Source organism: Poecilia mexicana, unplaced genomic scaffold (genome assembly GCF_051168715.1).
Source record: "Poecilia mexicana isolate PSO_F unplaced genomic scaffold, ASM5116871v1 scaffold_12, whole genome shotgun sequence".
Taxonomy (NCBI): Eukaryota; Metazoa; Chordata; class Actinopteri; order Cyprinodontiformes; family Poeciliidae; genus Poecilia; species Poecilia mexicana.
This window is the reverse complement of record NW_028263381.1, coordinates 20,123,982-20,142,022: the sequence shown is the minus strand read 5'-3', so window position 1 is coordinate 20,142,022 and position 18,041 is coordinate 20,123,982. Positions and strand designations below refer to the sequence as shown.

The 18,041-nt window shown below is 40.3% G+C and overlaps 1 protein-coding gene across 6 annotated transcripts in view; it reads right to left on the bottom strand.

Moving 5' to 3' along the window:
• The window catches only part of vav2 (vav guanine nucleotide exchange factor 2), a 200,569-nt gene that overhangs the window by 51,131 nt on the left and 131,397 nt on the right, over window positions 1-18,041 (bottom strand). For all 6 annotated transcript variants that reach the window (XM_014991152.2, XM_088011049.1, XM_088011052.1 and 3 more), the window contains 2 exons: window positions 10,012-10,070; window positions 3,051-3,119 (listed from right to left, as the gene is read on the bottom strand). In XM_014991152.2, coding sequence (XP_014846638.2) covers window positions 3,051-3,119; window positions 10,012-10,070 — 128 coding nt within the window. The remainder of the gene's footprint in view (window positions 1-3,050; window positions 3,120-10,011; window positions 10,071-18,041) is intronic.

The following is an 18,041-nucleotide window of genomic DNA, read 5'->3' as shown; positions in this document are numbered from 1 at the left end:
TAGAGAAATTGCTATTAGGTTAACTTGTGTAGCACTTTTGTCTTTTTCTTTTCCTTTTGGTTTGTTGTTTTGTTTCTATTTCCTTCGAAGTCATTTAAAGTGCTCTGAACTGCCTTGTTGCTGAAAATGTCCGTCCTTCCACCAACATCATCCAGCAGTTGGTTCCTATTTCTTTTATTTTTTTAAACTCCTTGTTACTCACCAGTTTCAGGAGTTTCTTAGCTTTGCCATAAAATTATTATTGCTCTTTCCCATTGGCTTTTGTTATTTACAATCAAAATTTGTGGTGGCAATATTGCCGTTTTATATCTTTCACACTCTTGTCTTTTACGGCTCCACATGTTCTCCCTGTGCTCCGGTTTCCTCCTACGGGAAACAGTTTGGCTTTACATCGATAAAACATGACTGTTATTACTGCGGAGCGATGATTATTGTCCCCATCATCCATTTTTCGCAGTTCAGTCATGGAGCCACCATAAATCACACTATGCATCAATATTTCAGGCTAATTAATACGTCTTTGAGAGCGGGGCTATTGCTAGCATGACCTATGTGCTAAGCGTGTCCTACTGCATTAAGTGGAGGACCTGCTGATGAATCAATTATCCTCGTGTCCATTGGTGAGACAAAATGTTCCTCGTAAAAGGTCAAGTGCAGCCATACGGTGGAAGGGAATGATTAATTTAATAAGACCTGCCCTCTGCTCCTACAGTAAAGGTCACACACAGACCTTAGCGTGGTGACATCCCTGACCACTTGAGAAAACAGAGAACTCGACTCGACTCAGTGAAGCTGCAGCTTTGGGTAGCAAGGTTAATTTCAATCAATGTGTAGAATAGATTCTAGATGTTAAACACTGATATAACCTTGTATACCTATAGGATGGCAAGTCTGTCTCCTGCTCAGAAGTCATTTATACACCGACTTCTTATTTTGTTGATGCAGCTTTTTAAGTTTTTTGTCATGAGGCAGACAACTGTCCATGTACAAACTCTCAACTAATGTCCAGTCAGGTGGGCAAATGAACAAATATTCATGATTCTGGAACACAAAACCTGCAACCAAATGACACACAGTGGCTTCAAATTGTTTACAATTATGAATAAATAAGCAATAGAGTCAATAATTAGAAAAGGGAAATCTTTGAGCGGAACGTTTCAAGACATTGAACTGCACTTTGCAAACTGCAAATGTGAAGTAACTGCACTCTGACTGGGCCGTTTTAACTCCTGGAAATATTTTGATCTAAACCACGGCTGCAACCAATGATTATTTTTGTAATTGATTATTATAGCGATTATTCTGATGATTAATCGGATAATAAAAACTTCACACTTTGAAGTTTTTTTTAAACAATGTAAACCTTTTTTTTTTTAATTTAATGTTAGACATGCATAAAAAGATCCAAACAAGCAAATAATTCAATTTCATTATGAAGAAAGAAAATAAACACTTTATTGTACTTTAGTGCACACTTGATTATTTATAGAAAAGGTGCTAAGAAGAAGATTTTGGTTTCTGTCGTATTTAAACCAGATGAAGTTGAAACTTCCGCTTGAGGATTTCTGGGTAGAACATATTTACAGACAATGAAGTATTTATTAAGTGCAAATCTATGTATTTTTTAACAGTTTTGGCTCAATTACTACTCTGAGTTTGTTGTTCTTTCAGCATGTAACCTCTTTTGAGTCTGCATGCTCCAGTTAATGACATAAAACTCAGAATATAACATTAAATTGAGTTACTGGCACCAATTTTAAGAGGTATGAATACTTTTGCAAAACTCTATCCTTGTGAGTCTTCTGCATTCAGGCTCATTTTTATTATTACTGCCCTTCATAAATGCATTGTACAGTAATAAATGAAACCAATATCATTTAAATATAAAACAGATAAACATGGTTTATATATCAGACTATCATCAGCTAAAATATGAGACCAATTTGAGTCTTATTTCATGCAGTCACCCTGCATACAGTATTTGCACCCTAATCCAGCATTACCCTGCTTGGCAGCATCTCATATCCTCCTCAGCCTGCATCGTCCTACACAGTTCATCCCAATCATGCATTCAGGAGGGATATATCTATATCTATAGTCTGCATGATCTGCTTTCTCCCTATCGCTTCATGATGAAGACACCCATCTCAGAGCGGTTGGCTAATTAATCTCCATTAATCTGAGTCAAGCAGCTGCTGTCACCAGCCTCAGAGCCTACAAATCGCTCTCACACACAGGAAAACCAAACCACTGTGCACCGAATCCAAGCAGCCGGCCACAGACGCTTCCAGAGCGGCAGCCAAGCCTAAAAAAAACACCAAAAAACTACTGAGCAGAGCAGAGCTGGTGTCGCCATCGCAACAGACGACGTGGAAGAATGCTCTTTGCTTATGTAATTAGGTGATTAGCACATATGGGGAAAAGTGACAATCACAACTTGACTTCAAGCATCGCTAGTTATGCGAGATGTGTGCACTGGGATCCTTACATCTGAAAAATGGTTTCTGCATCAAAGCTGATGGTATTTTGGAGACAACATGACCATGAAAGATGCTCGTGTAGTCAGCGAGGCAACAGCGTCAACAAGAAAAGCTGAAACAATATGCAAAAAATTTGATCTAAGGAGGTTTAATTTTCAAATGTCGTTCAAACGCCAGCTCTGTCAGGAAGAATCGTACAACATTTCAGAAAATGTTGACGGACACCCAAAGAGCTCCAATCGTTTTCGTTACACTAAGTGACCCTAAACAGCAACAGTTTTTTCTGAGTTTTTTTTTACAGTGCATGACAATATATTTGTATACATTCCTGAAATAGAAAATTAGGTAGGAGAGAAATAAAATCGCTGCTGTGAACTTGCTTGTGTGCTTTCTTAGAAACAAAATAACGTACATCCGTTTCCCCTGGGGGTTTAGATTTTCTTGTTTAAAATGACAAAAAAATGCTCGAAAAAGATTAAGGTTAGCGGAAGCCTCCAGAGAATCACTGGGACGTCCAACTGGGTGACTAAGAAAGTCAGTTTGGGTGTTTTTGGTAGAATGCACACTTACTCTGCCAGCTCCTCCAGGCTCCGGTACACATCATCCTCATTCAGAGCCGTGTCCTCGGACGGGAAGGGCCTGATGCACAAACAGAGCACACACACACAGCCAGAGATGGTTACAAAACACTTTATCGACACACACCCACATAAACACGGCGCTCTGTCTCAGGTAGAAAAATAACCAGTCAGGAAACTTGGTGTTCCATCTGTCAGCTTGTCGCTCCTCGCTCCATCACTTCAGCAGCTAAACAGCAGGAACTATTCAACCGAGGGACCCCATCAGTCACAAACAACGTTGTCAAAACACATCAAAACGCTGCTGCTGACAGATAAGGAGCCCGCCGTCCTCCGAGAACCAACTTTACTACTAGGAATTCAAGGCAGGGAAGCTGGCTCTCTTTTTTCTCCTCCTCCTTCCAGATTGATAGGCAGGAGTCGGAGAAATCCTATCAGGATTTCGACCATCGCTCAACAATCCTCAGGGACAACGCAAGCGAAATAAAAAACAGAAAGTTTGGAGATGTTGTTTTTTTTTTCCTTCTGCGGGGCGTGACCTTCAGCGCTCGCAGAAAACAAACTGTCCTGGTGTGAGACAAGCTGAACATAAAAAACCCAACAAATAAGTAAAAAGTTGTGCTGAGATTCGTGTTTCGTGAGGATCGTCTGTTTTGAATCCCTAATTTCGACAAACACTCCAAGATGGCTGCTGCTTACCTCGTTTATCTGGGTGAATTTATCCAAACTGGTGTTAGTGATGTCAGATTTCTGGAAGCTTTTAGTTGGAAGTGTAGGATTGGATTTCAAAGGGTTAATGATGCCATTTCTCTCTAAGAGCTGCATGTGAATGCTGCACATTACGGCTAATAAATGACTGCTGAAAGCCTCGTAATCTACACTGCTGCAGCATTCTCAGTCAAATGACAATCTAAGGTATTATGCTACAAAGTGGAGATGGGCGATGGAGAATTTGATCATGACATTTTATCGTATTTATTGTGACAACAGTAAAAGTGGCATTAAAAACAATTTGCAAATTCTTTTAGAGAAAGAAACAGGCTTATTTTGGACATCAATTACATGAAGAAGTGTGATTTTGCCACTAATTTACAAATAGTGACTGTATTTATTAAAATTTTTAAACTACTTGATAATCAGTCAAGCAAAGTCGGGCAATGTTTTAAGTTTTTGAAGCTTTTAAGAATCATTAATAAGGATTTATCAATATTGTTCTTTATGTTGTCTATAAAAAAAAAAATCCCAGTAAAACACATCGAGTTTTGTGGTTTTAATGTGAGAAATGTGGAAACATTCAACGATTATGCTGACAATAAGAGACCAAAGAGAAATAAAAAAATAATTTGTGCATGTCATGTCGCTGTCTAGACAGACAAGTTAGCCTGGAGCCAATATGGCGACAGTTTAGTGTCACAGAGAAGACCTTCAAAGTGAAAGCACTCTCCTCTCTGTTAGCTCTCTGCTTTCAAACCCCTTTCCCTGCATTTAATCCCAAGATATGATCAAATGACTCACACACTTCCTGGTGGTGTGCGTCTCTCCAAAGAGGCAGTGGTTAGCGGCTAATTGCTCCACTTTATGTTTAGATGTAAGCGGGTAAACTGGACTCTAGCTGTGCATTTTATGCCTCGCGTGTGATTGCGACATCAGTAATCAGCCTCTGCTTAATTAAAGCAACAATCACCCCGAAAGCTCGCGTCAGTCGTGGAGCTAATGAACGCTGGGCGAGATAATCAAAGGTCAGCAGCCTCACGCAAACAAACGCGTCCTGAAGTCTCCTCTGTCTTTTATAAATCCTTCTCTCGGAACAATTTCCTCGTGTTTTACAGCCGGTAACTTTATTAAAACATGTAATTTCCAAAGCTAATTACGAGTCTTGCTTCCACGAAATCTGCCTCGTCTGATTTATGTCAAGCTCTCGCTCGCTGTTATGAAGTGCACAGGGTGCCTCCTCCAGAGTGCAGTAACACACCCACATTTGATGGCCCCCTCCAATGAAGTGTGCATTATATTTTAAGTTATTAATGGAGTCCCGCAGGGCAAAATCTAATTACACAGTAGTTTGTGGAGCTCCGCGCACGCATTCATCATCCCTGTGCTCCTCCCAATGTCCACTGCTGCAGTTTTAATTTCCCCTAAATAGTGCAACCAGGTGTAATTGAACTCTGTTCCTAATTTCATCAAGGCCCCTCTGATGAGCCGACACTCGGCAATTTATTGCTGCTCTGTGGGCTTTTACGGATGCATGTTGTTCACGTCTTTATCACGCAGTTTGAACCAGGGGAAAAAAAAACATAAGTTTATGTAATTTTATATTTTCTATAATGACGGCCTCTCGTATAACAAGTATTCACACGCTTTTTAACTTTTTGACATTCGGTTATGTGTTTAAATCAATTTTGAGGATGACAATAATATATGGTTTTTAAAATTTTACTACTTTTTAAGTAGTATTTTTTTTGTTTTTCAAAACATTTTTAACAGTGCAGCTAAAACAACTTTTATACTCCAAAGAGACATTTCTGGTAAATTTTACAATTTACTATTTTAGAGGCAAACAATTTTATTTTAGTTTTGAAGGACTTCAGCTCTGAATCCAACAGGTAGAGTTGCATGTTTTCTTTAATCTATACAGATTAGCTGTTTTTATACTTTTGAGCTTTATGAAATAGATTTTCCATTTTGCTGTTGCTTACATTTCTTAAAAGTTGATGAAGACTGAATTGTTTTCCAAAAGCCAGCCTGTGGGTGAATGTGTTTTGATAGAAACACGTCTCTCATACGTCACACTTTAAAATCAGTTTATCAGAGGGAACATTTTAGCATCTTTATGTGGTACGAATCTGAAAAGGCGATTGCTTTGGTTGTTTTGCTTCAGCTCTTTCAACACTGAAGATGAATCAGATCTGCCTACAGATTATTAAACCTTTAAAGGTGCAGATCAGTACATTGTGGAGGACTTGGGTTGGTCATTTTCAACAATAAAGAGACACTTGGTGCTTCTTTCTGCTTTTGGTCATTAATAACCAGGGAAATCCTCAACAGCTGACCTTCTTAATCTTGGACTTCATCTTCATCTTCCATGTTTCAGTCGTCCTACTTCTAGTCTTGGTCCTCTTCCTCCTGATCTGTCTTTCCTCGTCCAGCTCCTGGTCCTGCTGGTCCTGCTCATGTTTTGTGTCTTAATCTTGGTCTTATCCATCTAGGTCTTCTTCTACTTGGTTATCTTAGTGTTTTTCATCTTGGTCTTTGTCATTTTGACTTTATCTTAGTCTCATTTACCTTTGTCGTACTCCCTTTTTTTGGTCTTATGATTCTTCATGTTCCTGTTCTTCATCTTGTTTTAACTGCTCCCTCTAGTGATCACCACAGAGCACCAACAATGTTCTTCATTGCTTTATTAATGCTTGACTGTTAAGTATTTTCCTCTTAAATCTTTGGATTAGCTGTAGCTTGTTGCTGTTCAGTCAGCAGCCACACCCTGCAAATTTTCATCAAAATGTTTCTTTTCCAATGGATTCACCACAAGTCACATCATTGCAAGATTATTATTTTTTCTCTCCAGACGAGCAAGGTTGTGCCATCAGCAATCCAAGTCACATTTGTTGACATTTGAACTTTGTGCTTGTGACACCTTGAGCACCACAAACCCCTCAGGTGTCCTGTAGCATGATGCTAAAGCTGAGGTCAGAGGTCAGAGCCCCGAACACACGAGGAAACAGCAGGGATCAGCGAACATGCAGGGCAGGGTTACAGTGGGGTTCGCTGAGGACAGAAAAGATGATCAGCAGGAAAGAGGATGAATAATAAGTGACACAGGCTTATACTGTGGGTGAGACGGATAAACAGGAGGTCGACTCAAAGCACAACCAGAGGGCCGAAAACCAAGGTTATCGGGATGTTAAGCGAATAAGGAGCTACAGGAAAAACCTTTGGAATAATTTAAATAATCAGTTTGCCAAACGTGGTAAATGTTATTAATTAAAAGGGTGATGATTGTATCTTTTTAGGAGATTGTTGCATCACTGAACAACCCAAAGCCCCACAAGATACGACTCAGACTTTTCAAAATCTCTCCTCTTCGGATTCATCTGCACTAAATTAGCAGAGCAGTTTTCAGGATGTTGTAAAGTCAGACCAGTTTAAAATTTAGCAAATACTGAAGCAATTAAAGGCCAACGTCACAGAGATGAGCTGCAGCGCGTTAACGAGGCCCAACAGCAGCCAGCAGACGGATCAATCGTCACGCCTGAAGTGATTTCATCCACCGATTTTTAAACACAAGACTTGCTCTCTGCTCTGGACGTAAAGATTCAAGAGGTTTGGGTCAATGTTTGACCTGGAGAGATGGAGAACATCTTTTCAATGACTTTGGGGGAAAAAGAACGAGTCGTTAAAATGCTCTGCTTACTTTGCATTATTTAACATCTTAAAATGGAAAAATAAAACTGAAATAAAATAGAACCAAGAAATGAAACACAATGACTAAAGGTAACTGTTGAAGGCAAGGTAATCATGATTATTATTATACTGATTATGGTTAAATCTTGTGTGCCGCACATTTGTGCTTTAATGTGACAAATCCAACATGACTATTTGAGGTGAATTTGAGAGTTTAGAAGAGCTCTGTTGATTTGCGCACATGTCTTCATTATTTTTGAAAAGTTCCCTTTCTAAGGAGATCATCATTTCATGGACTCCAACCAGGTTTCTATGGATCTTGGTGGAGAAACTGGCCCACAGCATCACGGACTCTCCACTGTACTTAAACGCAGTCATTGGGTGTTTTTATGTATATTTTTCCTTTATTTTACACTGAACCCACTGCAGTGTTTATCTGCTGAAAAGCTCAATCTTAGTTGCAATTCGTCGGAGGTTCAGTCGTCTCCAACTTTGTATAAATTACTCTGACTTCAGCTCTGCGGTTAGCATTAATAGAAAAACTTTGGTTGCAGTGTTTTTGAAGAATGCTCATATGTGCAAATAAGTGTGAGACCTGTGGATTTTTCCCCCCCGAAGTTAAATAAAAGCACTCGAGGAAAAGGTTGCAGATGTTTCTGTGTGAGATTACGCTGCTGCAATAAAAAGTAATTTGTTCTGAAGCGCTCTTTTCCCCAGAGCGCTCCCAGGGGTGCCAATAAGTGTGGGCGGGGGCAACGTGATTTGTGTACTCCAAGTACAAAGCAGACCACACGGCTACCAGCGTTTGGCACATTCATTTTGGCCAAGAAAACCGTATTATGCAAACAGATCTTCCCCTAGGATTTGTCTCAGTGAACCAAATAATAGACTTCTGCTTTGCGTTGTTGTTCAGGCCTTGTTACACACATGATCGCAGTGAATAAAACCCGTTTTGATCTATTGCTGCCTTTGGATATTAATATTATAAATCAACTCTCTGATTATTTGGACTGCCACAATTGACATTAATCTTAAATTTAATACAGAAATATCAACAGTCACATTTATATACAGCTCTGTTCTGAGCGACAAAGCCTTCACACACACATGGCATCAGTTCCCAAATCTCTAGCGATGTGGATCAAATCAGGACACGATCCTGACCTGCAGGTGGGCTTATTGGTGCAGCAGCGCCAACACAATGATTCTGCTGCAATAACCAGCAACTTTTTCAGAAACCACTTTGTAAAAGAAGTTACCTGGCAGGAAACTTCTAGGAACTTTGTTCTGTTTCTCAGAAGGACAGGCTCTCTGTATAACCATGATGACACTCGTGGTGCAGATCCAGCCACAGGATTCATCGGTATTCACAAGGTGGGTGACCAAAAAATGATTGCCATGGCAACCGACAACGATTTGAATGTGAAATCTGTGTGCAAAATGTTGGTTTTATTCTGGAAGACGAGCGAGGCTGAGTCAGGTCAATGCCGATGCAAACTTGCTCTCTTTTTTTTTTACAAGAAAAGTGTTTTTGAATTCTTCAATTTTTTCACATTTTATCAACAGCTTTCAATCTGCTTTATTAAAATAAATATGTGGTATCTCTTCCTTTTTGTCTTTCTTTTGGTTTGTTGTTTTGTTTGTATTTCCTTCTAATTCATGTAAAGCACTAATCTAATTAAAATCACCTTACTTTGCCGTTAACCCTGCTGTAAGCTCAAAGCTCCGTGTCGGGCCCAAAGGTTTAACAATCACAAAGTTTAAATTATTTAAAGGGATATTGCTTTGTTTTAAATTGTATTAAAAACAGAAAGTATAAAATTACATGAGGATTTCTTTGTCAACTTTAGCATGATGATCTCTGCTCTGCAGGTTATCATTTCTTTTACCTTCACTGTTTTGTTGCTGTTGTTAATTGTTATTTATTGAATATAACACAAAATCAATTATGCTTGTTGCATGTGCTGCACTGGTAAAAAGCTTGGACTTCTCACTGTTCACAAACCGATATTGATTTTGACTCTTTGCTGCATTGTTACAAACACAGCTTTGTTTGTCTTTATTAATAACAGGGGACATGCCTCCTCTTTTGCCCACTTCTTTCTCCCCTCTTTCATTTCCTGGCGCAGCTCCTAATGGGTGAACGCCACCAACTTATCACTAAGCCAGATGAAATGGCTTTTCACGTGGCGCCTGTGAGCCACCAAGCAGACTGAGCGAATGAAGAGATCAGAAGGCCAAAGATAGAGAGTCCCTTAGCCTTGAAGAAAAATGACTACTCTTCATTTAATAAAGGATCTGACTCAGAACGACGCATTTGAGTGACAGACGGAACAGCATTGTGGAGGATTTCTTCCCCTGAAAGATAACGCCGGCGAAAAGCTGCTGCTAATTGCCTAAAATGTAAATTGACTTTCAAATGAGCAGCAGATGTTAATAGCATCATCCATTTCAATACAGTGCCTGTGAAGAAAATAAGGGTGAGCTGTTTCAAAGTGGCTTTTTTCAGTGGCTGAAGCAATAAGTGAGGGATTTGTGTGTTGCACGCTTACCTGATGCCTTTGATTTGTGCAATGCTGTGGTGGGAGATCCTCGACAGGGCAGAGATCACCTGAAACACACAAAAAGCAGGAAAACAGTTAATAAAATATTCATTTGTCTATTTTTTTTATGACTTTACAGTAAGAAGAGCTAAGCAGGAAATGTGTTCAGGAAAGTAAAGCTGCTTGTTGATTTTGACCATAATTTTTTTCTGAACTTGCGTTACTTAATATTAACTAGATGCTGCCAATGAGCCATTTAATTAAGAGTGCACTGAGATGAGATGAAGATCTAAATGCCTCTCTATAAACCAGGGGGTCAAACTCATTTTCGCTTTGGGCCAAATCAAGATCCTGAATGCTCTTAAAGGGCCGGTTGTGCCAGAATGTATTGATAAAACCTGTTCACAAACTGTTAAGATATCAATAAATTCTTAAAATTTAATATTATTGAACTCATTTGAGTCCCTCCAGGATTTTGTGATTTTTTTTGCAATAAAAATCAAAGTATTTGTGATACTAATTTGGAAAATTTGTAATATTTGAGCTTAATTATTACATCCTGATTGATATAATTTGGCAGTAAACAAATAAAAACTGCATTTATTTGACTGATAAAATAATATTTAAGCCATTTAATCTAGAGGGACACATAAAAAGCTGTGGCGGGCTGGATTTGGCCCACGGGCCTTCAGTTTGACACAAATGGTAATCTTGGAGTTAAAACCCTATAAACAGGCTACTTAAATTTATATATATATATTTTAACCATCATTTTAAAGTCAGTTTTGGCATAAAAAGGTTCATTTTATCCTTGTAAAGATTTATTACCGCTTATGTGTCACACAGAGCCGGGTTTGTGGTTGAGTGCTGCAGATGGCACGCTTGCAGGCTAATGCAAGAAATCGCACACACAAATGCAACAACACACAACCCAAACCTGGTCTCCTATGCCTCATTACCCACTCCTGGGTGTGTTTCAGGTTGCAACACCATGGCAAAGCCAGATGTCTCCCTGACAGGAAGGATAAAGTTGTTATCTCAGCCCCTCTTTGGAGGCAGGTGTGTCATCCACAGCCTCTCGTCAGAGTCCCTCTTCTCTAAGCACACAATGCGACAACATGGCACCCGCGGTGTTCATTATTCTAGTTGAGCCTGTGCTAATGACTCTCCTGAATAGGAGGCTGGCACTTTAGGACCGTGAAGCACTTCTATAGAAGAGCTGTTGACCAAAACCTTAAACTCTCTCCATTCACAGAGTTTAATGTAATCAGCCAGACCAGGGATTACACTGAGCGTTTGTTCATCGTCTTCATTTACATTTAAGTGGTGAATTACAGAGGATATTTGCTCAAAAGACTAATGAGGGTTTTGTTTCTTGAAGTTGCTGATATAACGGGTCCAATGCAAAGTAAATATACAATTAGATCATTTAGATTGAAAGTACACAATGATAGATAATCTCTATATTTCCACTTTTAATATAAGACATCTTGTAAAAAGGAAAGGAACTTAAAGTATTCTTAATCTAAAGAAGCTCATAGTGCTAAGAAACAAAAAACACCCAGACCCAAATTCAAACCCTAAGAGAGAATGTGGTACAGTTTTATGAAATCAATCCTGAACTCAGCAGAACATATAAGAAACATTATACCCACACTGAAACATGGCGGTGAAAGTATCATGCTGTGGGATAACTTTTCTTTACATGGAGCGACAAGTTTATCACGGTGTTGAAATAGTTACAAATTTCAAAACGTTTGTTTACCACAGAAATAGATGGATGGATTATTTACCAAATAACACTTCATGACAATGGTTATAGACATTTATGATGACTCCTTCATGTTCATGTCAGTCTTATGCACACTCCTTAAAACAAAGTGTTACCGAACATTTATTTAATCGGGGGGAGTTGTACAGAGTCTGTAAGCCACACAGAGGGAGAAAAGATGATCAGGATGTGTAAGAAAACACAGGGATGCATCCATCATGCTCCCTGTGGCTCTCTGCCCTGCTGCATAAAGAGATCACATATGGTGTTGCTGCCCCACTGACTTTATTAGCTCAAAAAGTCCGAATTAGCTTCCATTTTCTGAATTAAACAAAACACAGATCACATCAACCAAAAGGCAGCAAATATAAAACGTCAAAGAAACCATCAGATGGCAGCGAACGCCAGCATTTAAGAGCTATTAATAATTAAACATGGCCTGGTGTGATCAGCTGGGGTGGCTCTTTCTAAACACAGCTGCCTTCAGCTCAGGTTGGTCCCATTTCAAAGGATGGCCAAGCCACTGGCTTCCTCCCAGATAGGTCACAGGAGGAGCGCAGCCTGCCAAGACCAGACTGCAGCGCGCCAGCGCCGCACGTTAGCGTAACGTTCACACATTACAGGGCGAAGCTCAAGTTAACTTTCCTCGACATCAGGGGTTTGCTCTTGAAGACTGTTTCACAATTAGTAGCTGTAGGGACTGTTTCTGCCACGTGACCTGGACGCAGATGAGACGGGGAAGTTGGACACATTGCTAGACTTGAGGTGTTGGCAGCGCATGAGAGCTTGAAGCCTCAAATATGCCGTGCACTCAGTTTTCTTAATTTGATTATGTGAGCTGGCAGAAAGTCTGGAGAAACGGAGAGAGTGAAGCATCCTTTAAAACGTGCAACACCTTGACTCGACACCTAAAGCACAGTGGTCAGCCTTCCTGGACAAATTAATACATGAATTAATGGGTGGAAGGGAAAATGAACAAATGAATAGATGGACAAGTGAATGAGTAGCTGGATAAACTAACTAACAGACGGATTAATGGACAAGTGAATGGATGGATGCAGAGATTAACGGGTGAATAGATACATGAACAGAAGGATGGACAAATAGATGGATGAATAGAAAAATGAACAGATGGACAGACAAGTGGATCAATTAATAGATGGATGGACAAAATAATTAATGAATGAATGAAAAGAAAAATATAAAGCCAAGTGGACAAACTAATGATTTGTTGGTTCAACAAATAAACTAATTGTTGGACAAATGAACAAACTGATGGTTTTTCTTTTCCCGTTCTCATCCAGAACAGGAAGTCAGTAGAACCTCCGCCGTCTCGGTCGTGTTTCATCGTGCCTCTGCTCTCTCCTCTGAGGTGGTCTATCTGTTTGATTGCTCTTTCCTCTTAAGGTCCTTGTTTTCTGTTTCCCTTTCAGCCTCCAGCTCCCCCCCCCTAATCTGATCCTTTGATGTGGTCCGAGCCTTCGGATCTCTGCACATTATTAGTTTCCTCCTTATCTCTTTCTCCCCTGGGACTCTTAACTCGGGGCTCGCCGGAGAAAACAGAAGCATCTCTAACCTCATTAGGAATAAGGGAAAGACAAGTCACACAATAGCGTGATAACTTAAGTAGCTCTCGCCCCAAACCATTATACTACACAGATCCTCTATCCAGGCCTGCGCCTCCACCAATGAGTTCTGAACCCAAAACCAATTTCCATGTCAGACTTCATGCCTAGGAAGGGCTTTTACAGCGAAGTGAAGCCAAATGGAAAAACTGTTTTTTTAATTTATTTTTTAATGTCTGGTCAAGCGGACCACCACCTCAGCTGGGTACCAGGCCCACGCCACATGTGACCACCCTGCAGCCAATAAAGCGACCTGCAGCTAGCGGCTCACCGTGGCAACCAGGGATTGACTGAATATGCATCGTCACAAATTACGGCTCAGATCACAACGAAGCTGCAGCTGGGCGTCAGGGTGTGGCTGGGATCTGATTAGGAACGGAGAACTTCAATGACAATACAATACCAGCTAAACAAAACCTGATGCAGTCATCACATGATTTCTTTTTCAAACACAAATCAATGGATTCATAGGGAGCAATTGAAAAAAATGGTACAGTTAATAAAAGATTAATCTTTTTGTCTCCCAACTTTTCAATTCCTGCACCCTCCCCTCGTTCTCTCATTTTTATGAAATATTAACATGCTGATAGGGCAGCATTGCTCTGGTCCTGCCAGCCTGATAAAATGGGATCCATGAAGCAATGGGGCATTGAGTGGGAGCGCTGGGAGCAGATGGTAGAGAGGAAACCCTCCATGTACATCAATAATAGACAGACAGACAGAGGAGGAACGGCTGAATCCCTCTGCCCTCAGGATTTTCTGCCATTTACAAACCCACTCTGCCATTTCATGTCTCTGATTCTGTCCTTTTTAGCTCTTCTGTGGGTGCGTGAGTAGAGAGTTCACACTCATGGAATACAGAGAGAATATTCCTGTAAAATTAAGGGATTTACGCATAAAATGCCAAGTATTTTAAGTTGGCAAAGTAAATGGAAAATATTGACTAAAATCCAGGTTTAGTTTTTATTGCAGGGGTTTATTTTGTTTCTCCTGTTTTTCATTTTTCAGGCTTCAGGAACAATCAACAATTTGCACCGATTTCCAGTACTCTTTAAAGTCTGACCTGCTGATTTTGGCCCAATTCTTAATTTTTTGTCTAAGGAACATACAGCTCTGCAAAAAACAAAGAGTCCACTACACTGAACTCCGTTGGAGACTTCATGAAATATTGATTTCTCAACTTTTCCTGAGTTAAAACATTAGTATTGTTGTTTCTAAATGAATATGAACTTGTTTTCTTTGCATTATTTTGATCATTTCTCATTTTCTGCAAATAAATATTAATTTTTTACTTGGAATATTGGAGATGTTATCAGTAGTTCATAGAATAAAAGAAAAATGTTCATTTTACTCAAACTTATACCTATAAAAAGTAAAATCAGAGAAACTGGTCATTTTAAGTGGTCTGTTAATTTTTTTCAGATCTGTGCATGTTTTAGTATAACTCCAAAGGTAATGTATGAACACTGATGATAAAAAAAAGTGCAGTATTTTATGGCAGGATAAATCCAATAAAGATTTTTAATTAGAAATAATTAAAGAAAGACAATAAATGAATATGTTCGTACTTTGAGGGGTTATTAAAAACATAACATTAAAAGAACTTCTACTATAAAAAAGAAATTCTCAAATAAATATATCTGAATAAATGTAACAGAATCAACATCTTAAAAATTCCTGATAGTTTCATGTGCAAAAAATTATTTATTTCTCTCATTCCAGATAAAGGCTGACTGTAAAGACACAGTTTAATGCTCTGACTCAAATAGCTTGAGTGCACACACACACACGCACACACACACACACACACACACCCCCACACACGCACAGACAGCGGTGCAGCTCTGAACCATGAGGACGAGGCGCAGAGCCTCATGAATGACGGCGCTCGCTCTCCCGGCAAATTGGTGAAAGCCATCAGGAGCCTTAATAAATCCTGATTCCTCTCAGATTGGCACCTGCCACATCGCGCTCCAAATCTCTTCAAAGCAGACCCGGCAGCTGCTTGATTATAGGGGATTTCACTGCATATGTGTGGGCAAGAAAAGCCCGCAGGCCGGCCTGCAGAGCCGAAGGAGAGCTGCCTCTGATCTAAAGACGCATCATGAGCTTCATCAGAGCCAAACCCAACAGCTGGAAGCTCACAGGCGGAATCTATGGCGTTCCTGCTTACGGCAAACACGAGCAACGCGTGTTAGCTTAACATGATGCAGATGAAGTTAAGCGTTTCAAGCCTTCCTGTGATGCCTTCCCTCTCAGCCGTCAATAGAGTATTGATGAGAATATGTACCGGCCGATCAATTCAGGAGCTTATTTAACTTCGGGACCTACAGCATCGATTTGCCCTGAGCCTCGGTGAAAAAAGGGCAGCGGTGGCAAATAGTGCCGCATGGATCGCTGCAGCCTCGTCGACACCTGTCCCATTTCACCCGACACGACGACGCCTGCATGTCAGGAGGCATCCTGACATGCAGGCGCGCACACACACACACGCACACACACGCACACGCACACACACACACACACACACCGTGGTTCTATCACGGTTTGAAAACAAAAATTCCACACTGAAGCTTTATATTTCTCTGTGGAGGTTTGAGGCTTTTTTCATGCATGAAAAGTTCATATTTTCATAAATGTCAGATTCTAAACATGGAAGATGGTAAAACAAGAGTGAGAAAAACAAGAAAACAAATGAAAGGATCAACAGGAAGATGGTAGAGGACGGCTGGATGAATGGAGAGAGAAACTGGATGGATGGATGGGATTCCTCCATCATTCCAATAATTTACCCAAACAGCTCCTTTATACCAGATTTCGTTTTCTAATCCAGCTAAACCTGCCGGGTATGAACACTTCCTGACCCAACGAGCCCTGAGTGAATGTGGTGTCGACACCAAAGCCTGCGGTGCAGACTGGGGAGCAGGAGCTGTTATTTACAGTAGAGGAACACGGCCCTGTCAGGCTGCGGCACTGAAGCAAACAGAAAGCCACATGTTGACCTGAAAGAAACCTGTGAAAGAGAGAATTAAGTGTGGGTAACTTTTTCTCTTTCTGGCTGTCAAAACAGAACTAAAGAGTCCCGACGAGGGAGTTCAGATGAAGGTTCATTTAAAACTGTTACACGATTAGAAAAATTAAACTCAAAGGAAGTCTGGATTTTGTTAAAGCCAAAGCGTTTCCATCAAGATGTGTGCCCTTAATCTGGTCCTGAAGGTAAACATCTCCCAACATCAGAATCATAACAATTTGCAGCTTCATCAGCAAAACAGATGACAGAGAAACAAATGGCATAGCATGCATGTGGTGCAGGGGAACCTTTGTTTCCATCCCCAGAAAGAGTAAAGCATGTCAGAAGGAGCCAGCCTGCACCTCTGACTGAAAAAACAGGAGATAATAGAAATCTTTAACAGTATTTTTTCATGTTAAAGCATTTTCACAGGGTGGCCTGGTGCGTGTGACGCGTTTGGTATGCAATATAACAGCAGGTCACTGCCTTGGTTTTGTAACACTGTGAGCCTCTTAAGGAGATTTCATTTATGAGAATCCTTTATCAGCATTCCTCGGCTATGAACCGTCCAACCAGCTGGGACTCTGTTGCTTTCTGTGACAAAAGTAGAGCCAGAAAATAACAGCAGCACTGGGACAAATGATAAGAGGCGGTTTTAGAATTAGAAAAATGTTCATCACTTGGGTTTAGTGCAGAAATACTTTGAGGGAAGACCAGGATTAGTAGATTAAAGAGCAACTATTGAAAGTAGCATGTAAGAACTTTAATTTTAAACCCGGAATCTATAACCGTAACTTGAATTGCACAGGTGATCCAAGAACTGAACATTGGAAAGAAAGAAATATATATATATATATATATATATATATATATATATATATATATATATATATATATATGAGCTTTATTTCAAATATTTTAAATATGAAAAAAAATCTGCAAATACCAAACCATGAAAACGTGCAGGAACATTTGTACCTGTAAATTATTCTTTATCTCAAGAAGATTATTGAAACTGGGACACGGTTGGTTGTTCCAACGCAGATGATTTCAAATACACATCAAAACTCACTTTTGTGATGAAGTATTACGTTTTAGAAATGTCATCCTTAGGAAAGTCCTTCATAAAGGCATGTCTGTAGAAGAGCAAAGAACCAAGTGCAACGTGAAGTCCGAGAAGATTCTTACATTTGAACAAGTCTATAAAATCTGCATGACACCGAAACAAAACGGTGAAGATTTGGTCACACAAGCGGCGTTTTGAAGTCAACCTCCCTCATGGTGCACATCACACAGATGATCCGCGACACAAAGCCTCTGAGGGCGTGCGCTGACACAAGGGTTTAGGGCTTTGGAGCAGGTTGTGGCGATAAGAGCGAAGCGAGGATCATTGGAGGAAGCGGGATTTCCCAATGTTCAGCCGAGGCTGGGCTCATGAGGCTAAAGCTTCCCCATGTTCTTATCAGGAGCGGCCACCTAAGCCCGCGTTTGTGTGCGTGCGTTAGTCCGTTTGCGTGCACAGGAGAGGCCAGGACATGTCAGTATGACACGCAGAGCACAGAGAGTGAGAGGGATTAGACCAACATGCATAATCCAGCTGGCCTTTGGGAGGAGGGTCTGCACACACCCCTCT